The sequence below is a fragment of the Corvus hawaiiensis genome, chromosome 2 (assembly GCF_020740725.1).
Source record: "Corvus hawaiiensis isolate bCorHaw1 chromosome 2, bCorHaw1.pri.cur, whole genome shotgun sequence".
NCBI lineage: Eukaryota > Metazoa > Chordata > Aves > Passeriformes > Corvidae > Corvus > Corvus hawaiiensis.
In genome coordinates, this window is record NC_063214.1 from 28967707 (window position 1) to 28992375 (window position 24669).

General features: G+C 39.8%; 1 protein-coding gene across 1 annotated transcript in view; it reads left to right on the top strand.

The window, feature by feature from the left end:
- Positions 1-24669, top strand: part of NME7 (NME/NM23 family member 7) — a 90526-nt gene that overhangs the window by 3404 nt on the left and 62453 nt on the right. Inside the window, exons 2-4 of the mRNA XM_048293988.1 lie at positions 14695-14802; positions 18185-18351; positions 23116-23226. Of these exons, the coding sequence (XP_048149945.1) occupies positions 14695-14802; positions 18185-18351; positions 23116-23226 (386 nt within the window). The remainder of the gene's footprint in view (positions 1-14694; positions 14803-18184; positions 18352-23115; positions 23227-24669) is intronic.

Sequence of the window (24669 nt, forward strand, 5' to 3'; positions counted from 1 at the left end):
ACATTAGTTTCTTTTGGTTCATCAGTTTAGTGCACTCTGACACTTGCAAGTGTTTCAGATATGGAAGTGCAGCCTTTTCCAGAGAGCAATGGGCTCTGTACACCACAGATCCAGAGCCTGATTGCATTGGAAACACTGCACATTGGTGCAGTTAGAGGATTTCCTTTTCCTCCACCCTTTGAAACAATTATTGTTACCTCTGCAATCTGGCAGCTGCATTCTCCATTACAAGGACTCTTTGAACAACAGGACAGAAAAATTATTTCCTTCTTGTCCATAAAGAAATCAAGCATAAAAGCCAGGTGACTTGTCTAATTGATGCCATCTGGCTTTGATCTTGCAGATGTAGAAGTGGTTAGTGGAATTTAAGTGTCCAACTACCTTAGTTCTTTTTGCAAAGTTAGGGGAAAATATATATGTGAAATTGGCTCTCCTGGTTGCCAGAGCTTGCAGTCTTGGAATTTTGACAAAAATCTTGTATATATCAAGGGATGAGCAGTTCAGCTTACTTTAACAGAAAATTTGACAACTGGTGTGTTACGTTTGCTGTAATTATCATCAGTAATTATTATCATTATTATCATCAGTTTTATTAGTAAAACCCACACCTTGGAGAATATCAAGATGGAAATCATCAGTTTAGATGAGACAAGGAAGAAAAATGAGAAATTTTTAAAAATGCTTTGATTCATCAGTGGGAACTACTTATTTCCTTTTTTGGAAATGGATCTTAGGAAACGAATCAGGAATTTCTAGAACTTGACAATAGTGAGTCTTGGGTTTTCATGGCGTGTTCAAATTTTCAGCTGAAGACTTCATAAAGGCAGAACAGCTCATGGGGCTGTATTGGTTTACAGGAGTTTCATTTGGGACCCAGTAATCTCAACCATACTGGATGAGCTGGTAAAATGGAATAATTTGGGGGAAGATCTGTCATTGAGAACAGAGTAAACTCTTTCCTGCTAATAGACTTTCCTGAAAAAGTGCATGTTTATAAAATAACTTCTCGTAATTTTTAAATTGCATACTTCCTGTTGCAAAACAGTTGCCATTCCAAAAAAAAAAAAAAAAAAAGGCATTTTAAACTCTTCCAGGAAAAGATGCAATATCTCTACAAAAGACACTTTCCTGATGCGTGAGAAGTTTTGCTTCTTTGGTCTTAAAACAAGATTCAGTTTCACTAGAGTTCCAGCTGGGGATTACATTGAATTTTTCTTAGCTGCACAGGGGCCTGATCCTGGCAGTTGTCAGCTTGCAAGAGAGAACCAGCCACAAAGACAAGTCTCGGTACTCAATGGCCAGCTGTTATTTGCAGCATTTCATCCCAGGGAAAAAAACCATTTGTATGCAATGTGAGGAGAAAAGAAGCCGAATGCTATCAGGTAGCCTCTAACTGCTGTTGCGTAGTGAGTCTTCCTGTGAGCATCAGGAGCATGTCATGGTTTCTTCTTGAACTGCTGATTCCAAACAGTGGAAGTTTACTTCTTCAGCAGATAGGCTGTGTGCATTGCAGAAGGTGTAGCTGATAAAACAACAGATTCTTTGGCACTTTGTCAGGCAAGTGAAAACTGTTTGAAAACCCCCATAAGTTTCCTTTGTTCCAGGAGCTCATTTTGGGTTTGATGCTGACATCTTTATGACGTTATGTGCTTTATAAAATACCACCCTACAAAGTTGACAGGTTTAGAATCCATGGGATAAATTACCTCCTACTGTGTAGCCAAGTCTTGGCTTTGGCTTGGAGAAATTAACATCTCTCCAAATGTAATTTTAGATGCAAAGTCTTGGCTTTGGCTTGGAGAAATTAACATCTCTCCAAATGTAATTTTAGATGCATTGATGGCTCTTCTGATGGCTCAAATAGGTGACATTGTGATAGTCAAAGCTACCTAACTTTGTCTAATGGTAAGTTTGATACTAATCTCCCTTTGTCACCCAGAGTTGTCTGTCCAGATCCTTTGGGTTGTGGGTACAGATCTTAATAACTGACATGTCTGTCCTAATGATATGTTGGGTTTTTTTAAATATATATGTTGTCAGAAACTCAAGAACTTCAGGAATTACTCAGTGAACCAGTGCCAGGAATAAAGAAAAGTTACAAACTTTTAGTTAGCAGTAAAAAATAATAGAATTTGATGACAGAGACAGTGGTTATTTAGAGAGGTGTTCCAGGCAGATTTGATATAGATAAAATTTACACTTAACTGTGAGAGCTCTGCATTTTTTGAAAGTACACCTAGATTGTTGTTAATACATGAACCCAACTGGTCTGTGTAGGATCTGGAGCAGCTTGGAAGAATGAGCCTTACCTTTGGGCAAAGAGACACAAGCTATAATTAGAATCATAGAATTGTCATTTAGGTTGGAAGGGACCTCCAACCTGCTCAGAACAGGTCTAACCATACCAGGCTGTTCCAGGCTGTGTCCTGGCAAGTCCTGAGCATCTCCCAAGATGGAGGTTGCACACTTCCTCTGGGCATCCTGTGCCAGTGCTTGACCACCCTCTTGGTAATTCTTTTTTTCTGGTATGTGACTGACTTGTTCTATGTTTCCACATGTGTCCTTTGCATGTTTTGCTATCACTGTGCACCTTCACAGAAAAGTCTAGACCCATCTTTATGGTATATTTCACTTAGGCAGTTGTAGACAGCAGTAAGGTCACTCTCAGCCTTCTCTAATCTGGGTAGGCTCAGTTCTCCCAGCATCCTCTCATGTGTCCTGTTTTCCAGACTTGGACTGCCTTGGTGGCCAGTGGCTAAGCACTAAAAACTGAACCTTTTAGGTTTTTCTGTTTGATAGTGTCTGTTTCCTTTAAGCCAAGGGAGTAGTGACCCTCCAAAAAGTGGGTTTGGCTTTTCAGTTGCCTATTTTAATGTCAGTTTCTAGAATCCTATGGTGATCTGGTATATCTACGTGGGATACTCTGTTAATCATGCACTGGCTGGTAAGAAACAGTGGTAGTAGGGAGGAGCTGTTGCTCTAAGTCTGAAAAGGGCTTTTCCATGAACACTGACTTTTAACTATAATTGTAGCTGCAAAGAATAATCACCAAAAGTACTAATTCTTGAACGTAAGCACAGGGCTTGGCCTGATCCTCCCAAACTGTTTTGTGTTCCCCTATGTCCTTATACAGATGGAAATCAGAGGCCCTGGTGCCTAAGCAACATGCTGGGGTTACTCAGTAGTGTTTTGTGAGTGGAACCCCATAGTTCTTTCCCAGTCAGCAAAATGGAAAGAAAAAGCAGCATTGGGTTCAAAAAAGGGAGTAAATTTTGTGTAGCAGGGCTTTGGAATGTGCTGTCACAGTTTAATACTAAGAATGACAGCTTAGCAAGTATTTGCATCTCTAATGAGCGTATCTCAGATCAGATGAGCAAGAGGTAGAAATTCTTTTTTTTTTTCCTCACACTGTATGCCTATTAGAGTTATGTTCCCCGCATGAGATGAACTCTGTGAGGTAGCCCTTACAAGTTGTCCTTGAGCGGGCAGCTCTGATACTGGCTTAAAAAATGTGGCATTTGGATTTTTGGAGGCTGGGCATTGAGGAAAGCCACCTGCTCATGTGTTTCAGTTTTCCTGTGTGAAAGGACTTCATCACCCTGGCTGTTGTGGTCTGTGCTTTCTCATTTAGGCATTTCGGCCCCCTCTTATGAGGTTACTAATTCTGAGGTATGGTGCGCTAGGAAGAGATGGCAAACAGAGGTGGCTTCTTACTGATCATTTCGGAAGTGAATTCTTGGGGTTTAAATAAGGTGCTCAACCTGTCCTTGGGCACCAGAGGGTGCTCATGTCTTTGCAAAGAAGTGGCTCTCTCCCGAGAGAGCCACTGTTCCTGAGAGCCTGTTGCATGATCTTTGTTTGCATGGGATCTTTCAATAATTGTAACTACCATAATTATCTTTTCAAAGAATCACACTTTTTCTGAAGAATACTCTAACACACTTGGAAAGAGAGCCACATATAAGAGATGGGCTCCCCACACACGGGAAGTGGGGAGAGGTGGGTAAGCGTGCTTGAACCTGTTCTTCCACATTAACACTGCACATTTAAGTGTGATCCCTCGCTAAATTTAGTACTCCTCCTATTTTTAGCCTTTCCTTGTATTCTTTCTCCTACTGTAGGGACTGCATTATGCTGTATGTTTTCTAGTTACATAAGAGCAATGCTGTCCTCGCCCTGTCCCATGGTCTCTGGTACAATACACTCTTTGATAACTGAACCGTGGTCTTTTGAGTCTGAACACTCCCAAATCACTGGGATGGAGTAGAGGAACTGTGATCTGGATCCAATCCTTGCAGCTACTGACATTCTGGACTAGCAGTGTTTCCTGGAGGCTGCTGCAGGGGCTGTGGGCTGGGCAGCATTTTCCCTTTCTGACTTCTTCCACAGGTGCCTGATTCCTGTGCTGCAGTGAAGGGGCTGTGGAAGCAGGAAATCAGGATGAACTGACTGACCTGCCTCTGCTGTGTTTTTGTCAAAATGAAGGGGTATTTATGATGCCTAAATAGTACAAATATTTTAGCTATTAAATCTTGCTATCCTTCCGTGAAAGGAGTGATGGTGATGATTATTCCCATTTTACAAAAGTGGGAAATATAGCCTCCTTTTTTAAAAGGTGCTGAACATCAAATGCACTAATGCAGGGGGCAGCTGTGAAGGTGGAACTAAGCAATTTTATCCAAACTGTGTGCGGGATTGGAATCTCTCAGTCACTGTCTTCATCCAGCAGAGACGTTTGCACTTCTGGGGGATAACACAGTTCAGTTGTGCAAATCTGATGACAAAAGTCCTATGCTTTGGGAGAGAAATAATCCATGATTTTAGAACAAATTTTCATGAAGTGAACCTGTAAAAGTCTTTTAGGATTGGCAGAGTTTGGGAATATGATTATACTTAGCCACTTTGCTTTCTGTTCCCCACAGAAGTTTTTGATTTCTTACTTTACTAATGGGAAATTACTGAACAGCTTTTATCATGAAAACTTCTGTTTGCATGTAACTTGTCATTAGTCTGACTTCAGAATAAATTATGACCATGACATCTGTACTTGCTGAAATCTGGATTTAGTCCAATTACCTTAGAATTTGACACAATCTGAGAGAAAATAGTCAGCATTTGGTTAAGCAGTAGTGTAGACAAAATGCTTGCTTTAAGTGCCCACAGTAGTGAATGAGAAACGTGTCAGCAGAGTTGTTTGTCTGCTTCATAGGACCATAAACAGTTACTGGAACATGGCAGGCTCTGACTGTTCCAGGGGGATGCAGCATGTGAGGTCTTCAGAGCATTCACACAAACTCCTGGGTGCTAATTGCTCGTGGTATTGGCTGGCTGAAGGACCTGCTCTCCCCTAGCTGTGATTCCAAGGCAACCAACTTGTTCTTGTTTAAAAAGCTTTTCAGAAGATTATTATGAGCTGAGATAATCTGGAGATGCTGTAGGCATTATACTACTTTGAAGTGCTGTTGACAGCTTTAGTTTAGGATTTGTAGGTGTTTCCTTTCAAAGCTCTACTTCCAGCTGCTTGTAACTTTCTCAAATTTTAACCATTCTGTGTGAAAATTTCCAGATTGATTCTACAGGAGGTTGAAAATTTCATAGAATACCTGAATAAGAATGTGTGGGGAGAAAATTTGAAAATGCTTCAGAATCCTAATTAAAAAAAGAAAAAATCCTCTGAAAAGCTTTAGTTCTCAAAATACTGGAAATCGAAAGCTGGAAGCTTGCCAGAGGAGTGGTTTTCTATAGAAGAAAACTACCTTTGAATATTGACATCAGCTTTAATGTTAGGCCACGTTCTGAGGCTTTCAGAAATGTTTTTTCCTGTAAGTACAATATTCGTTGGATCTTGTAATGGGATGTGCACAGGTAGCTCAGTGTTTCCCTCCTGGGATCACATGGAGGCATTAATTTCGTGGCTGGCAGGTGGAGACACAGCGTTCAGCAGTCGACCACGGCAGCATTAGTTCTGCCACTACTGGCTGATTAAGTGCAAAGCACCTAAACTTTGTGCTCTGATGTGATTATGTGGGATGACCCGCTTTGCAAATCGTGCTCTGAGTCAGGGAACAGCTCTGCTTTCGCTTACATCACTGTCAGGCTCTGCTGGAGTTAGTGGAGACAGACAGGCATGTGCTGAGCGCTACTGACTGCTCTTAGAGGAATTACCTGTGATCATGTAATTAGGAGTACAACAATACATGATCCTATCATCTGCAGCTTTATAAATGTGCATTACATGGCCACATGTTCTCCTAAAGACAAGATGTAGCTGGTCTTCTAAAGCTAAACCCAGCTGAACAGAGCAGTGAGGAGCAGTATGGCATCCTTCATGTGTTTTAGAGAAATTGTTTTCCATAATTGGAAAAATAATATGCATCCTGTAACTAAGTACTTAACTATGACGTGTAATTGCAGAGGATTGAAGTTACTGGTTGAGAATTTCAATTCTTGATTCTTTTATATGAGAGACAGAGGGAAAAAACCATTAGGTTACACTAATCATGCCTACATGCTTCATAGGAAACTTATATCATTTACATAATCTAGTAGTAGAAGAAGATTTCTTGCTTAGTAAATCAACAGAATAGCAAGATAATTTTGCTGATGTGACATGAAATTGCAGATTCCTAAATCTGAGAAGAAAATTTGAGGCCTTCAACCTTCTAGAGCTGTGTTTATCACAACCCCGAAGCATAAGGGGATGATTTACTGAACTGAGATCACTGCTGAAGAGGAAGATTCCCTGGGTTAGTGCTACAGGATCAGAAGTATCCCCATGCTACGTGGCAACAGATGGACCAAGCAGCAATAGCCATATGAACATACACAGTCCAAAAGGCACCTGAGAAGCCTAGGAACCAGTAATCCAGTCTGTGGATCCAAAGGATGTAGCACCAGTTGGAGGAGGGTAAACACAGATGCACTAGAGTGTTTGACTCAATAGATTCAAATTATTAAGGATGTTAATAATTTATCCCATCTTTGCTTAATTTGAAATAGTCTAGAATTTGTGTGAAATTTTCAATAGGTAGGCTTTGCTTTCTACAAGGAGAGGATAAAAAGAGATATGCTTACAAAACTCATCAGTGAGCTTCTGAATACAAGTCTTGGGTTGAGAATTGTCTGTAGTCAAGACATTGTCATGGAAATTGCAGTTGCCAGATGTTTTTCCTTTTGAAAAGTGATCTTTTGATTTTACTTTTTCACTAAAGAAAAGCCTGTTGAGAAAGTAGTGGGAGGTGCAACAGCAGTGAGGGGGCTGCAAAATGGGAGTTCTAAAAATGATTCCAGCTCGTGTGTCAGAAACATGAATAGAAGAGGAGGAGGAAAATGAGTTTTAAGAGACACAGCTAATTGAGTGCTCTATCTACACAGTGTTGTGGATTTAAGTTTTGCCTGGAAAATATCCTGTATTACATAAACTGTGAAGGTAGAAGATGGCTTGAATAACACAGTTTAATAAGCATGCACTGATGAGAATTCATTTTGGGATTTAAGGTGCACAACAATGCTGGAAATTAGAGCACTTTCTGCCACACAGAATGTTATTTGTTAAATACCACCAGCCTGTCTGAAGTCTCTCATTTCAGTCTTGCAAAATTATTGCTAACATTTAATGGCTTAGCTACTTCTGTGCTTTTTTGCCTTTCCCTTTTCTTTCACAAATGGAGATGTTTCCTTTGAAGAATTATTGATGATGGAAAATTACTTGTAGTAGGCAAATAGGATTTTATATACTGCCTCTCTGTTTGTTTGTCTCAGAAAACCTAAGTTTGTGTGGTCACAGTCTGTTCATATCTGGCCACTGAGTTTTCCCTCTGGGAAGTTTAAAGTTTACTGGCAGATTTCAGTCAGACTTGGCAGAGGGGTACTGATGTTCCTCCAGGTTTCACCAGAGTGAGGAGGGGGAAGAAACTCTCTAGTTCTTCTTTTAAGAAAGACTTCACTGTGAGCTCAACTATAGTTGACATCAGAGAATCCAGGTGGGTATGAGCCTTTATTGAACACCTGAGCTGAAGAGAGGCTGTGGTCACAACAGTCAGAGATGAGAAACATGAATATAGAGTACCAGACATCATTTTTTCTCATGCTTGCATAAGTACTTGACTTCTAAAAGAGATTTTTTAGAGATTTCAATTGTTTTAAATGTTTTTGAATTTTCTTCTTCAGCTTTATGTGTACAGAGGATTGTCACATTTAAGATGTCCTTCCATGAAAGAGTAGCACTCCTAACCCACTGGCTGAGACTGTCTTTTAAGCTAATTGAAATTACAGGTTTTTTGTCTGGTGGTCTGAATTTGAGAGTGCTTGGTGCTCTGTGAGAAGTTTGGCATAGTGCAGGGCCTGCACCTCAAAGTGTTCAGCTGAAAATAAAGCAGGGCTTGTCAGATGTTAAAATGGGAGAACAGGAAGGCTAACAAGTCAACCATTTAAAGCAATCAAAGTATTTATTTCTGGGGCTCTTAGGAAAGGAGGTGATAATGGGAAGGTGCTTCTGCTACTGGTCTGTAGGGGGAGTATAACTACTGTGAGTAGCTGCTTCTGTAGCTGAGATTCCTGGCTCTTGCTCCTCAGACCAGGAGTTTATCACTTACTGCTTTTCATTTGTGCTGAAGTCCTCTTCAGGACTAGGAAGTATCATTAAATCTGAAGTGGGGATTGGTCTGGAAGACGAATTATTGGAGATTTATGAGCTTTGAGGAACTGTTTCAAATAATTCATGACAGGACTTAGATACCTGCTGTTAGAGGTTGATAGTACATTTATAGCAGTAGCTTCTGGACTTTGGAGGTTGATTATACGTTTATAACAACAGTTTCTGGACCTAATTCTGAAAATAATGTTCTTGGTGAAAGCAGCTGCTCAGGTCCCCCACTTCACCCTGTTTGAAGAGTGCAAGCCCAACATCCGTCTAAGGAATGCACCAGCACAAATGGCAACAGTTGGTGGGGTTCTTTTGTAGAAACTATAAAGAGAAAAAATAAAGATACCTCTTCACTGGCCATTTCACCTTTTTATTTTGGTTGCCAAGCTCTTATATATTTTGATTTTTTAAAATCTTTTTTCTTCCTGAAAACGTAAGGTAAGTACATGTTAATGCATAAGCAGACTACCTGATGTTGGAGTCAATCAGCCTCATGGTATCTTCACCTGAAATGTTATACAATAATTAGTATTCTTATATTTTGAAGCCATCTCATTTTTTATAAAAATACTCTTGCTCTTCCAAAGTATTTTTGAGAGTGCCACCAACTTGGTTTGAGGTGGGAGCAGGTTGGAAAAAATGTTCCCTTAAAATTGTTGCCAGAATTTTAGGAAGCTTCAGAGCAACTTTTCCAGAAAGCTTTTTCAGTGTATTAGGAGAAATACCCGTTTGGTGTGAGAATAGTTCCTGTCTGCTGGTCCATCCTGTTCCCAGTGATTTTCATAGAAACAGCTTGGTCTGTGGTTAGCTGGAGGTTTTCCCTGTGACAGCACTGGGTTTTACAAAATACAGAACACAGATATCAGGATGGATCAGATTCAGCTTTTACTGAGGTTTGTGCAGTCTTTTTATTACTTCATTAGGAGATGATTCAAATCTTTTGATTCTTTTTCTCTCTGGTCTGTTTTCAGAGTCACTGAGTCACTGAGAAAAATCGAAGGAGCAGCAGACAACAAAGCTGCACCCTTAAAATGTAGCAATGCTCTGCATGACTCCTGAAGCTGTAATATGTGGGCAATGGGCCCTGAGCCTGTGTCAGATAATGCCTTGCATGTTGAAGTTCCTGACAGCGTGTATAATCTCAGAGATACAAGATTGCTAATAGCATGTACAGGTGCACACTTTATAGATACCTCAGGTCTTATTAATTTTGAGAAATATTTTGTTACTCTTTCATGTGATGTTCTCTTGAGCTGAAAAAAAACCTCAGCAGCTCCCTGTATTCTCCATTGTAAGATAAACTCTAGTACGAAATTTCTAGTCAAAACCAGAGGAGGAGGAGGAGGAGGAGGAGGACAGAAGTACTTACCCCAGAATAGTACAGTAGTGTGGCTGCCCAGTGGCATCATGAAGCATTTGGAAAACCAAATCTGTCTTCTGCATAGGTCAGACCAGAAGGATAAAGTTGTTTCTCCACCTTTGCATGTGAGTTCCTTAGTCCTTGAGCTGCTCTTCTACCGCTGTTGCTTCTCATGAAAACCTTTGGAAGATCTCCTTTGGTTTTACTGCGGACAGAAGCCTTTTGGAAGTCTAAAAGGTTTACAGGACAAGATACTGTGTCCTGTCCAGCTTGTTAAGCATTCTGCTTTTTGGTTGCCCTCGGCAGTTTGGTTCCAAACGCACCATCTCCCTCTGCACAGTTTTCTGGGAGCACAGTTCTTTGATGGATGCTTAGATTTAGCTTCTAGAACTTAGTCCCATGCTAGCTAAGAATGACTGCTTCCCCCATCACTTTCGAAAGTAAATGCAAGATTGAGCATTTTGAATTCAGCTGTACTTCAATAAGCGTTTTATGTGTGCACAGAGCCATCCTACTGCATATTCACACATGTCAATATCAACATGAAGCGTAAGGCAGTAAAACCTCACATGCATTTCAATGTTTTTCTGTGCAACTTACAGAAGGAAGAAGAAAAAAAGCCTGTTCTTTCCATCTTCACAGTAGGTGAACTCTTGACATTGCTGATCTCAGTGGTTCTAGATTTTACCATGGAAAGGAGATGTAAAACCTGAGCTCAAGACAGCTATTCTAAAAGTATCAGTATGCAAATGTAAAGTGCATAGTCACTGCTGGACTTTTTAGTGGTAGTAATTTTTCCACTAATGTGAACATTTATGAAAAAATATTTCTCCCCGAGTAGGTATTGCTTGGTAAATTGCATAGTCATGAGAGCAGGGGCTATGTGTGATTTTAATGAGGGAATGGTACAGAAATGAGTGGAAATTAATTCTTTCAAGCAAGAATTTTCTGAGTTATAATGTACTTATAGATTCACTTGATTTGATATTACTCGAGCTGTTCAAAGGAGTGTGATTTCAGTGGTGACTAGCATGCCTGTGCCATTTCCTAGAGGAATGAGATGCTCTCTGGTCAAGAACTGTGAAATATTCCCCTTTCAGGACTGACTCTTGGTCTGGAGCAGTGTGGTGCATTGAACATGTTACCACCTGACAGGTCATCACTGTTCTCTAATTGCTTTCTTTTGGAGAGTTATTTTCTTTGTGTTTCCTTTGTTAGGAGGACGGACAGAAGCCAAGGATAAAACTTAGCTTGCCTCCATAGTACTTCCTCATCTTTGAGACTCCTTCCCACTTTGCAGTCAGGACACATTAGTGAAGGGGTGTGTGAGAAGGTTGTTTGCTACACCAGTTCTGTTGACTGAGTGGTAAACTGATTGAAAAGAAATGGTCAGAAATTAGAATTTCAGAGCTGTGAAGGCTTAAAAATGTATTGCAATCCTTACAATTTGTGATGGGAAGTGGACAGATTTTTGTGTTTGGTTTTTGCCTTCAAAATCCTACTCCATTAAATAGGTACATGAAAGTTTCTGTTCTTGTTTGAAAACATACTATGAGCTTAATATGTACTCACTTTTAAAAACTTACATTATAAAATTGGTTGGCATTTTTGATGACTTGGAGTGGCAGTTTCACAGCAAAGCCTGGCAAGGGCTTCCCAGGATAAGTTCACCATATCATGATTGTATTCCGTATTGTCTCTTTTCTGTTTTAAGACTACCTGTATGATTCTGAAATAGTAAGCTTGGAGTTCTACAGTGTTTTAGGTACTTGTTTGGCAGGGTCTTCAGTTTGCTTTTAGTGTTGAATTTCTTCACTTTGCAGTGTGTGCCTCTGAAACGTTCACAATTATAATGTTTCCAGTTATTTTTACAGTGTTTCCCATAAGCTTCGAACTTTTTTTCTGATACTGTTCTCTACATGTAGAAATATTTATTGCAATAATTTTATGTCTGCACAGCAGAGAAAATTCTAGTTATGGCTCAGGAGAAGCTTTAGAGACTTTGTTTTGGTCATTTTAGAAAAGTATTTTCTGAATGCATAACAGTGATGGATTCAAGCTGTTGTGCTTACTGATAGCTTTTTCTGGGTGTTTGGGGATTAGCTCTGCAGTTTTCCTCAAGTCTAAGTAGCATTTATTACCTTGTTTTTGCTTACAATGCCAAAAGAAGATAATACAGAATGGTGATTTCTGCTTTCAGTGGCCAGCCGAGCTTGCTGAATAACAAGTATTAATAGCTCAGACATTGGGTAAAATCCTTTAAAATTAATTTCAAATTGATCTTAAAACCAAGGTTGTGTTAAAAGGAGAAAAAAAGCAGACCAATTCCTCACCACACGACACACAGTGCAGTTTCTTTCTGTAAACATGAAGGTGCTGATGATTGATACTAGTGACTAAGTAAAAAATCTAGTGGTGTTTTCTTTGGTTGTTCACATAAATACATTTCTTCCCTGAGACAAGAGAGCATTTACAAATTTTGGAAGTTTTGCTTAAATGAAAATTGGTAGCTTCTCTGGCAACTGCTAGCTGGAAAATACAGTTTCAAGAGGTGCTAGAACATGAAATAAGTAACATGTAGTTGAATCTGATTCATAGTAATGCAATTACATGTCTTCAGTGTTATGAAGAGGCATTGGTTAAAGGTGGTGCATCTTTTTTATTTCATCCATCACTAGTCGTTTTCTGGAGGTAGTACTTGAGAAATGCCCCATCTCTGGAAGTGTTCAAGGCTGGATGGGGCTTTGAGCAACCTGGTCTGGAGAAAGGTGTCCCTGCCATGGCAGGGTGGTTGGAACTGGGTGATCTTTAAGGTCCCTTCCAACTCAAAGCATTCTATGGTTCTATGAAACAGAACTGTCTTTCTTTTTAGACAATGTCTTTGGTAGCAAACTGCTTCTCTATAAAATCCATTCTTGACAAGATGGTGATTAGTCAAATTAATTGAACAAATATCTTGTTGTCCAGTAGTGTGAGTGTAAGATCAAAGTTGAATTCAGTCTGACAACCCTTATTACTGCTTACTGCCTGTATAGCAAAATTCAGGAGGGAGTTTTGCCAAAAGACAGAGTTTGTTCTGACCTGCATATTGCCAGAATGATGGCAGTAGCAGTAGTGACGCAAACACATCCAGCTCAAGCAAGGGCCGGAAACCAGGCTAAGTCCCTAGGGAGTTTTCATGCTGGATGCTGCACGTAAAAGATGAGCTTAACTCTTGTCAAAGGCTGCAGTGTGTACTGTACAGATAATACAGAAGTTGGAATAGCTGATGCTAATAAGGTTTCCGGTGCTGCACAGACTTCTACAGAGAGAAATGGAAACTCTGCATCCTTCACGGGCTCTGTGCTGCCTCCATGGCATAAGTGTTTCTGCAGTGCAATCGTATCTTTGCTTGCAGTGTAGGGGGTACCATAAGAGTTGACGGGCGGGTGGGGCATTTGCCATGATGCTTTTGACTGAAGAGGTACTAGTGTTCATCACACTGTAAAATTCTGAGTTTGTTCTTCATTATCTCATTCTTTCCTGCTGCTGCTTCTGTTAGGACTTCAACCTGCAGAAGCACTTAGTCCTAAGTCAGTGGTAAGCTGAAGATGCTGGAAAAGTATGATTCTTTTCCTGCTGGTGTTTTAGATTAGTCATGGAAGCTCACAGCAGCTCTCTGTCTTGTTGCTTATTAAGTTGTCTTTGTAACAATTGAAATGCCGCTGTTTTCTAAAATCTGAATACTAAAAAGGCCCACGTGTCTTTAGGTTAAACTCCCAGTGGTTCCTCGATGTTTAAAGTGTATAAGAAGAGTACAGATATATGTGAAGTGTGGAAATGTGTGACAAGACCATGCTTGCCCTCAGGAGCAGCAGTCAGATTTAGAGGAGGTGTGGGAATTAAAAATTGAAAGCTCCATCTAACTATTCCAGCTATCAAATAACTGATACTGCATCAGTAACTAACAGACATGTACCAGTAAGAGGAATTAGAACTGCACATCTACGTGCTGTACCTCACCTTTGTGCTTGCTTTGCTGGGGGCTGTTATCCTCTGAGGATGAGGTGTGGGGAGAAGCTACACATGTAGTTACACTTCTGGAATTACTGCAATCCATCTCTCTCATCTGCACTCCTTAGGGGCAGAAAATGAGTTGTAAATGAGGTTGGGCTATTTCTGCTTTATGTAAATTTCAGGAAGTTAAGTAGTGAATCAAACGAATGTTGTCCTTAACTTGAATATCTCATCATTAAGAGGAGTTTAGATGTGACTGTTAAGGAAGAAGAAAGTGTTTTCTTGTAGGATGTGTAGAAAATGTGTTAAGAGTAATTTAATTGTAGGCGAACACTTTTTTTTTAACAAAAGAAAGTAAATTAAATACTTTGACTAAGTTAAGAAGTCTAACAACAACTTCTATAGTAGCCCATGCTTCATGATTGATGAAATCAGGGTAAGTTATGAGATTGTCTGGAAAACTGCCATGATCCAAGTTCTATCCTACTTAAAAGAGGATAGCTAACAAGTGAAAAGATGTCACCAGCTTTGGTAGGCAGTAGATAATATGCAGAGTGTGCCAGTCCATTTACAAGGGATTGGTTTTTTTTACTTTTATGATAAAAAATGAAGGAAGTTTTTTATTTGTGTATTTTTACATAGAGAATATTTATGCTTTCTGTAATAGCCAGTTTTGCCCCTTTTCTTTTTCCAGAGTCAAGATGAGAGATTTGCTTTCATTGCTGAGTGGTATGACCCAAGTGCTTCGCTCTTTCGGCGTTATGAACTTCTGTATTACCCGAAGGATTCATCAATTGAAATGGTAAGGATGTAAGAAAGAAAATCTGTTGTCATAAATGTAATATCCAGTTAAACAGTTCATAAAATGGCAAGCTATTGCCTATGTCTGTTGATTTTCCAGGTAAGAAATTTTAATTTAAAATGTATCTTGCTCTGTTTCTAAAACTAAAAGAAGCACAAAAATATGAGCTCACAGTGAAGCATATGGAATAGGTTTCACATTTATGATTTTTTTCTTTCTTAAAGCTTGCTTTGGTGTGGAGAGATTAGTTTTCACAAATCTGTTTTCATTCAGTCTCTACTTGGGTTTCATAATTGAAACTCAGCAACACTGGCCTACTGCTTGAGAAGAGTGAGCTGAAGCTAATTCCAAACAGGGGAATAAGCTTCAGCAGGATTTCCAGAAGTCTCTGAAGAGTAAAATGTAAAAGAGTCTTATCAAAGTAGAGGAAATGGTAAATTTGGTTTAATGAGAGGTAGGACGTTTCAGACAGTGGGATCTAAATTTTTTCATCAGTGGTGCTTGCACAGACCTTTCTGTCTTGTGGTTCATACAACTAATCCCCATTACTTTTTGACAGCAGGTGAAAACAAGCATTTTGCAATAGCAGGCCTGTATATAAAAATATAATGTGTACTGTAAAGATAATCCTCATGCCAACCAATGCTTTGTGCTTCCTTTTAGGAATGAGTAAGTGCTATGGACTAACCTGTTCCGATTCTTAGTGAAGAGTCTAAGAATAGCCTAGATTTGGATAATCACACTTAGTAATTTCATTATCAAATTTTAACCTTCCTGCTATAAAAATCAACTGCAGAAATAAGAAAGCTAGTGGAATTTGCCTTTTCTTACCCAAACTACTCCTCACTGAAGCAATAATACCCAGTTGTGTGAGAAGATACACTTTGCACTGATTATTGATAGTTTCTTCAAGCAAACTCTATCATAATGTCGTCCCTTTTAAGTTAGTTCTTTGTATGATGTCTGTATGTGCACAGTTTTCAAAATGGGAGGTTTCCAATTTTTATTTCCCAGAGACAGTTTAGCTGATCAGTCAGGAACTGTAATAATCTTCCTACACAACCATGTGTAGGCTGGCAAAATTGTTGTTCATTTCACCTACACGTCTCAAAACCAAGAGCTTCCAAGGTGTTCTTGAGCTTCTTAATGCAGTATCTGTGTCTTGGTAGACTTTTGCTGGTGTGCTGTTAGGATAAAGTAGTGGGGTGTGTACACAGCCATAGACTGCATGTGGGCAGGACAGTATGTGAATACCCTTAGAGAAAGAATATGTCAAAATCACTTTTGGAGGTGAGTCTGTAGACAGATATTACATTTAGAATTCTCTTCTGGGTTGTTTTTTTCTTGTTTCTGCAGAATCTGGTGATTTTTTTTCCTTTATTACTGCCTAATTCTTATGCAGCTTTTAGTACTTTCCTGAGGAGATGACAATCTGCTCTTACCGCTAGCGTATCTGAGAGAAGGGAGGTGATGGGTATGAGCCAGCTTTTCCCCATGTGTGAGGAGGATGTTTTATCCCTGAACAAAAGCTCTCCCTCATCACACACCTCAGCTGAGGGTGGAGCAGAGCTCTTGAAGGCTTGTTTTATATGAAGTCCTGAGCTTACCTTTTCTTTCTGTCCTTCGTGTCTTGGTTGGTGAAGGAAAACGACAGTGGAAATAATGAGAGAAGTTTCCAGCTTGCTTTGCAGCTGGAAGAAGACAGCATAGATTTTTTTTGTCCAAGGACAGAAAGCAGCTCTTTCAGTCAAACTGGATCTCTTGACAGAGAGGCCCCATTCTCTGAGTTTTCTGTAGTTAATAACTCTCATGGGGAATTCTTAAAGCCTGAGTAACTTTTCTTTCTACAAAAGATTTCCTAAAAATAGAGAAGATACCTTTACAAAGGACAGGTTCTTAGCAGAGAACTGTTTTGTTTTGGGTAATCTACTTCTACACATATATGGGCAGGAGTGGAACAGTCCAAACAGTTTTACATTTCTTCTGCTGTGGCTTATCATTCACTTTATAAAAAAGTCTTTTAAACAGATCCAAAATCCCACTTTAAAGAAGAATCCTTTAACATACGTAGATTCCCCTCTTCTTCTTGAGAAGAGAGAAGCACCTTGGGGTGCCTTTCTAGCAACCATTAATGAAATAACCAAGGAAATGCTCATATTTTTGGTCAAGATATTGAAGAATTTGCTTATGATTGGGACAGTTAATAGGCTCCCTGGCAAAGTCCAGGAGAAAACAAGTAGCTGAATTCAAATTGGTTTCTTTGCTTTGTTGGGTTTTTTTACCATGTTGTCATTTCATTCCCTTCCTCACTTGAATAGTAGGAGCATGTATGAAGAGCTAAGGACATTTCAGCAGGGAAGGATTCTTCCTTACAATCATGCCTCAGCAGAAGGAAGTATCAAAATAATTTGCATTCTCTAATCTGCAACGTTTTGGCTATCCTGAAAGCAATTACAATTCTTCTAGCCTTCTAACAAAAGAGAACTGTATTCACACATTTCAGAACATGGCATTTTGCTCTTAAATTCTTTTTCCCCTCCAAAGTTTGTGGGAATGATGTTCTTTCTTTTAATGCTATTCTAGTGGATACACCATTGCAGTGGAGGTCCGCACATGTGGGTCAAGACAGAAGGGGAAGTTTGGCCTGAGGAGGACAAAGCTCTTCCTTTCATAGGCTTCCACTTCCCCAGGGAATGGGAGGCATCTGTAATATCTGCTTGTGGTGAAGAAGCTGTTCAGCAGGTTGACTTCTGTGCTTTGCCAGCACACCCAGAAAACTACACATTAATGTCTGGCTTTCTGCTTGGAGTGGTGATACAGAAAGCTGAATTGTCCTGACAGGCTTTTGAGCTTGCAGCTCTAGGCAGTGAGAACATCTCAGCCAAGTGTTGCAATCATCTCTCTGTCCCTAATGCTGAGTCTTACGCAGTCAAATAGAGCATAATATCACTGGAATGATGCCCTGAAGAGGAGACCTGCCAGTGTGTATCCTGATCGTTCTGGTGCGAGCCACTGGGCTGTGAAACAGCATGGATCTGCTGGGGGGAACTCAGTGAGACTGGGCAGAGGCATCCACCAGGCACCTGAACCTGTTATCACAGCTTGAATTAGGACAAGCAAATTACAAACAAACAAAAAAAAAATCAAAGATAGCTGTCAGCCTGAGACTATTTAAATGGAATAAATTTGTAATTGTGCTTTAGTCACCTAAGCTTTCTTGGTACACCCGTAAATTCAAAGGGCTTGGAATTAAATCAATTAAGTGATCAGATTCAGTCCCACAGTACTATGGAAATTTCTGATGGTAGAGTAAAGATTGAGTTGAGTTTGCCCACAGCTAAATCTCTTGCTAGGGTAGATGTTAATCCTGTTTTTGCTGCAGTACGATGTGAAGAACCGCCGCACGTTTCTGAGGCGCACCAAGTACGAGAGCTTGCACATCGAGGATCTGTACGTGGGCAGCAAAGTCACTGTTTTCTCCCGGCACCTCACCATAGTGGACTATGGGAATCTGTACACATCTCGCAAGCTCGGGAGCCGCAAGGAGAGGTGAGAAGGGATGATTTTGGAATCTTGTGGTTGGGGTTTCAAAGTAGATGTTTGCTAGAGGTTTCTGTATTACTGTGGGCAGAAGGAGGAGATGGCTGCAGGTTTGCATGCAGTTTGAAGGGATCTGATTTACTGATGGCTGCAAAGAAGCAAAGCGGTACCTGCTTGTGGACAAGCCCATAGTTACCTGATTGGTACCTTCAAGGCCAGCTTCTCCATGGTGTCAGCTGCTGGCTCCTCTAGCTATCTTGGGAGAGAAGAGGGAGAGGAGGAAAATGGGTCCTGTTTTGCTTTGTTACTCAGAAAGGGCAGGCAGCAGTGGAATTCTTGTGATTTGTGAATTCTCTTGGGGCACAGTTGATATGATAACTGATGTGTGCTGGGCTTGAAAGGCCTGGACCTTGTGAAAGTAGCACCTGTCTCTCTGGGATCTGTGCAGAAGCCTAGTGTCCCATCAGTCTGATCTACTCTCTGTTAGTAGTCATAAATGAAAGTACTAGAGGACCACTCCCGTTTGCTGTTGTTTTTCCCCACTATAGAGATTTTTTCTCAGAATTCTTTTCAGCTTCTCTTAAGATCTGTGTGCATGAGGACAGAAAGTACAGCATGAGAATGTCAATAAAAATTACAGGCTTGTTTGTTAAGACAAAGTTTGTTTCTCGTGGATGAAGATAAGACTCATAATATATTTTTGGTTTAAAGACTTGATTTGGAAAAGACTTTAAGAAGCCATCCGAGAACAAATATCAGGACTAAGAATAAATGGACACTAAGATTAATTTACAAGAAATTTAGAGCTGGTTTAATGGCAGTGTGGGTAATATCTGAATTTGCAAATGAATACATTTTTATAATTTGCTCCAGCCTTTTTGAAAAGAAAACAGAACATTTTCTTAGGTATGGTATTCCAGTGAACCTTAATCACCTGCCTTCTTGCTCCCTCCCTGTAAATGGGCTTCTTTTGAACTCTTTTTGGAGAGTTGTACATAACCAGACATAGAGGAAGAGTTGCATGTTTTAACACACATATTTATCTTAACTGCACAAAAAAATTGCTGTGAAAATGCCTGCCATAATGTCTTTCCAGAGGAGTTCTGGTATGTCTCCATGCTGGGGCTGGGCATGGTGAAAGAGCAGCAAAGGAGGTGGAGAACACAAAGGGATGGATTCTGTATATGCGGCTACTCTTTTTGTTCCTCGGTGCAGCTTTGGGTAGATTATGTCTTTTTATCAATGTGAAGTTGTACATTTCCTGCTCTGCCTAAACTAACATAGTCCCTGGTGCTCTTGCAGTGCTCGTGCAGTTATACCAGGAAAAGGCAGCTTATGATAAAATGACATTTTCTTCTTGTAGGAGACGTTGCAGTCTACACGGCAACACCATAATTGTGTCAATGAAGTGCTTGGTCTTGGGAGGAGGTGAATTTTTGTACTGCTCTACAAAAGGAAGAAAAGGCATTTATGACATGTCAGCTGTTTGGAAAACATTTTAGGAATGTCGGCTGAAAGATAACATAGATATTCAAGTGGTGTTACATATTCAGAATAGCCCAAAGGAGCACAGTGAAAGGTGCCTTACACAGGCAAGGGATCCTCAAAATCCAGTTTCTTCACAGAAGCTTTCACTGAGTAAACAGGGTCATATTTAAAGAGTTTCCTTGGGCAAAACAGTTACATGTGAGTTATTTGGGGTTTTTGGCCTGTTCCTAGCAGGTTTTACAGCAGTTATTAGATGTAATAAGATTTCTGCAGTGCATGATAATTCCCCAAATAATCTGCAGCTGGAATTCTGTTAATAATTTGACAGTTGCTGTATGAAGCAGAATGTTTCTCTGTCTTTTTTTGCCTTTGTGCTGTACAGGACTATTGGTAGATCAGTTCAACTTTGGAAATAACTTCTTTGGTCACTCAGTGTGTGCTCAGACAGGCTTAGCAGAGGCCTTTGAGGGAGACTGAGGAATGTATAAAAAAAAAATCCCTTGAACAGGGATTTCTTTTCTATAGCCTTTCACTTGTGATCCTGGGTGGTTGTAACCTGAAGTAAACGTTTGTCTGACCAGTGTGTCCTGTCTAAGTAGGCTTTACTTAGAGTCTGTATCACTGGTATTGAAAATGATGTTAGAAAACTTGTGTGTCACCCAGAAATACTTGTATTCTGCTTTGAGTGGGATATGTTATTCTTATGCTTCTAGTCATTGACATAATCAGCATTTCTTCCCCTACAAGACATAAGCTACTGTGTGTGCAGCAGTCCTATTATTAGAAGGAAGTAGATCTCCGAAGCATAGTCACAGCATGCTTTGTGCATTGTTCCTTTGATGGGTTCTCGTTTTCTGCTGTTTCAGTATTCACTGCAGTACTGTCACACAGTCCCTCTGAAAAGGTAAGCAAGTGAGCGTAATTTTCCTTCTTTCTCCTTTGTTCCTAGACACAAGACTGTTTTCAAATCTACACTGCAGACTGCATCATGTCAAACCCCATGAAACATATTCCTAATTAAAACAAAAAATAGGGCACATGAATCAAAATCCAATCTCAGAAACAGTCTTCAGCATCCTGAAGTATACTTTTCATACCCTGCTTACCTCTGAAAAGCTCACATTGAAATGTTAAAGTTTAAATATCACTGTTAGAGAAAAGATATTACAAGGGTTGCTCATTGCAGTTTGTATTAATGTCTTCTAGGTAAAATACTTTGTAATGCAATATTTCTTTGAAAATTTGTAGGAATTACACTATTACTAACAGCCTTGAAATTAGAAAAGTAAGGGACAATTTATTTCTAGCATTACCAGTCTGTCTCAAACAACCTGTGTAATGACATAAATTCAAAAAAGCGTTTGTCAAGGATGTGCAAATGGTGCTGGAGATCCCATTCCAGGGGTTTGATCCTTATTGTTCATGGGAAATGACAGTGTTGAGAACCTCTTGTGGCAGGATGCAGGTCATGCATTGTGTGGCTATCATTGGTCAAACATGCAGCTGCTCCTCCTCATGGGCCTTGATTCACGTGGTATACCCTGTGATATGATAAATAATATCAGAAAATGAGGTGGAGTGTGAAATCCTTCAGGAAGAGAGGGACAGGCTGTAAGGCTGCATGGAGTGTGCTGGCAAACTGTGTTCAATGTTGGTGAGAGGTCAGCCTTTCCTGATCTGAAGATGGGGCTAAACCAACTTAGGTTGCACTGCAGTGGACTGAAGCACAGTCTTGGTTGATTATTTTCATGCAGTTTCTGGCTGCAGCCTTAGTCCATCAGTCTTTTTTTATCATACTTCCCAATGGGTTTGGGCCTGAGGTGCTCTGTGTTTATGAACTTCACAGTGATTGAGGAATTCTGTTTGTTTCTGAGCTCTGAAGGTCGTCAACACCTCTCCCTTAGTTGCAGATAAAATGTTGCATATGTTCAAATCTTCCTGGTTACATTTCCTGGTCCTAACACCTCCCTTGCTTTACATGTGCTGTGAAATAGTCTGTCTCTTGCCAAAGCATCTGTCAATCTGGGGTCACTTAAGGTTCAGAGTAAATGTAGTGGAAGTTCATCCATCTCCTATAATCTCAGCATATTTGCTCTGGCTGGAATATATTGCTGCTAACCTAAGGGCTGCTTTCCATGCTATGCTGGTATATAAAATAGGAAATTTGCAATTATTTGTCTTTCATTCAAGGAAGTACTGCAATAAAAAATTCCATATTGGAGAACCTTCTTTATTGGAAGCAGTGTAAAAGATGGAAACTGCTCTTTAGGACTGTCAGAGAGTGGAGTTTCTGAGATACAGGGTTGAATAAATCTGTTAGTTTGTAAGCCGAGCACATTTGAAGCTGACTCACCGCAAGATGAATGCAAATAGAAAATGTGATTTTACAGACCTTCTTTTTGTGCTTATTATTTTTGATTAATAATACGTTTAGTGCTGATGGTGTTCTTGGTGCTATGCAAAGCTCACTAATAAAACAGTCCTGGCCCTGGGGATGTACAGTATAAAAAGATAATTACCTAGAAGACAGGATGTACTTGGAAACAGAGATGTGGGGGAGAGTGTAGAGATTTTTGGATTGATGTCCCTTAGAATATAGCTGTCAGTCAGTATAAGAGATGCAATACCTCCTCTGCCATCCTTTTATTGTGTCTATTAACAGTGTCAGCTACTTGGCATCCACATTGTGTACTGTGAAGCTTTTATACTGTACCAAGAACAAGAGGATCTTCTCACTGAGGACTTCAAGTATTTTAAAAGTAATAAAAACCCAATCACTTTACTTTGAGTTTTATGGAAGAGGCACATGTTCAAGTAATATTTTTAAACGGAGTTTTAACAGCTTCAATTTTATGTATATGATTAACAGGAAAAAAGGGAGCTGAGCAAGCACAGGGAGAGATTAACAATTCAGTTGTGTTCTAACCCAGAGGTGGGAGTGAGGAGCTGCAGACTAGCTAAGGGAGAAGTCAAATTGTGTGCTCTGAGAGCAAATGCAGAAGCTGGTAAATAATAACTGCTGGTAGAACACTGTGATCTGACTTGGGTTAGAAAGCCAAGGAAATTATAATGTGCAAAGCTTGTTCTTATCAGAATAATGTGTTGCACAGGCATTCAAGAACAGCATGGAAATTGATGAGACACTGGGACAGTGAATATGTGACTGCAACAAAATTTCTCTCTTTGATGTGCTGTTTTTTGTCTGAATATGAACCTAACATGCACACCAAGTGCTCTAAGGAAAGTTCTGTTGGCTGTATCTCTGTACTTTTTTTTCCTCCCCAGAACACTGGCTTTGATTAAACCTGATGGAATGCGTAAGATCGGAGAATTACTTGATATCATTATTAATTCAGGATTGACAATCACTAAGGCCAAAATGATGCTGCTTTCAAGGTAAGGAATTTTTAAGGTTAGCTCTACTGTATCTAAATATTTTTGCAGTTGAGAATATTCTCTAAAGCTATTCTGTGTTGTTCCACATGTCAGATTCATTCCAGTGAATAAGAGAGGTAAGACTCATCAGTTTCATAATCCTGTAGGTTTCTGAAAGTATTTGGAGATTTAAGCCAAGTATTAAAAAGTGCTGTGCAAATGAGTATGGGTGATGAAATATGTCATGTCTGTATGAACCGAAGGTGGCTACCATAGCTTTAGCAATCCAGCAGTGTTTACTACTGACATGTCTGTATGTCCTCCCCTCAAGATTTCTTCATACAGTCAGTGTTGCTGGTTATAATAATGTTGTCTTTAAAGTGCTTGGTTAGCTTGCTCTCAGTAAACTTGTTGTCTTAATTTGTGCTCTCAGATTTGTGCTTTTTAATCCCTGGAAGTCCCAGGCAAAACAAATGATCTTCTGATGGTGCAGGGTTGAACAGGTTTTACTCATGCATCTTCCTAATCCCCCAGCCTTCAGTGTTCTCCACTTCTTATTGAGCCCCAAGATTTAAAAGAAGGCATGCTGCAGAGGAAAGAGAACATAATTAATTTACCTTAGAAGATTTTCCCAAAGTTACTGCACTATTTCTCCACTGCTGCTTTTGCAGCACGTTTTTGAAAAAAAAAGCTGTCTGTCTTACTTAATACCATTTTCATGTGTTCTTATGGTTAATGTGTGAGGTCAGGAACAATTTTCCTTCACTTCAAAACCTTTTTGGCTTTCTGAAATACTGATAAAACAGCTATAAGCCTTCCTTCTCTTGTCTGCATGCACCTGCTGCAATGTTTGATTATACTGGTCCCAGATCCTCCATCCAACAACTCCAATTCATGAGTTCAAACAGGTTTCTAATGTGTCTTTACAATTCATAATGTCTTTCAAACCAGCTTTTTTTTGCTTCCTCTGCTGCAATCTGAGATATTTGATCCTGAAGTGTTGTTTTGGGTGGTGCTTTGTTTGAGTGTCTTTCTGAGAAGTCAAAACTATTGAGCCAAGTCACATGTTTTAGAGTTGACTCACACTGAAGGGAAGAATGGAGACTTGAACTTTTACTGCCTATTGCAATATAAAAAATTCTGGTTGTCTTGTATAATTGAAAGTAATTATTAATAAGCACAAGACTGGGCTGTGATACTGAATGTATTTAAATAGTGTCTTGAGTGTTTTGTGGTTTCTCTGCATACAATCTACTCTGTTTCTTGGGACTGTGCCATTTTAAAACAATAGAACTATGGCTTTGCCAAAGTCTTCTACCCGTAGATTTCTGCAGTCTTGCTTGTTCAAGTCATCATCATCATCTACTGCTTTCTTTAAAGGGATTATTAACAACATTTGTCTGTCAATCACTGTTAAGTAGATTCATGCCTTCTGTAAGAGTTGTAGCCAAGATACGAAAGTGT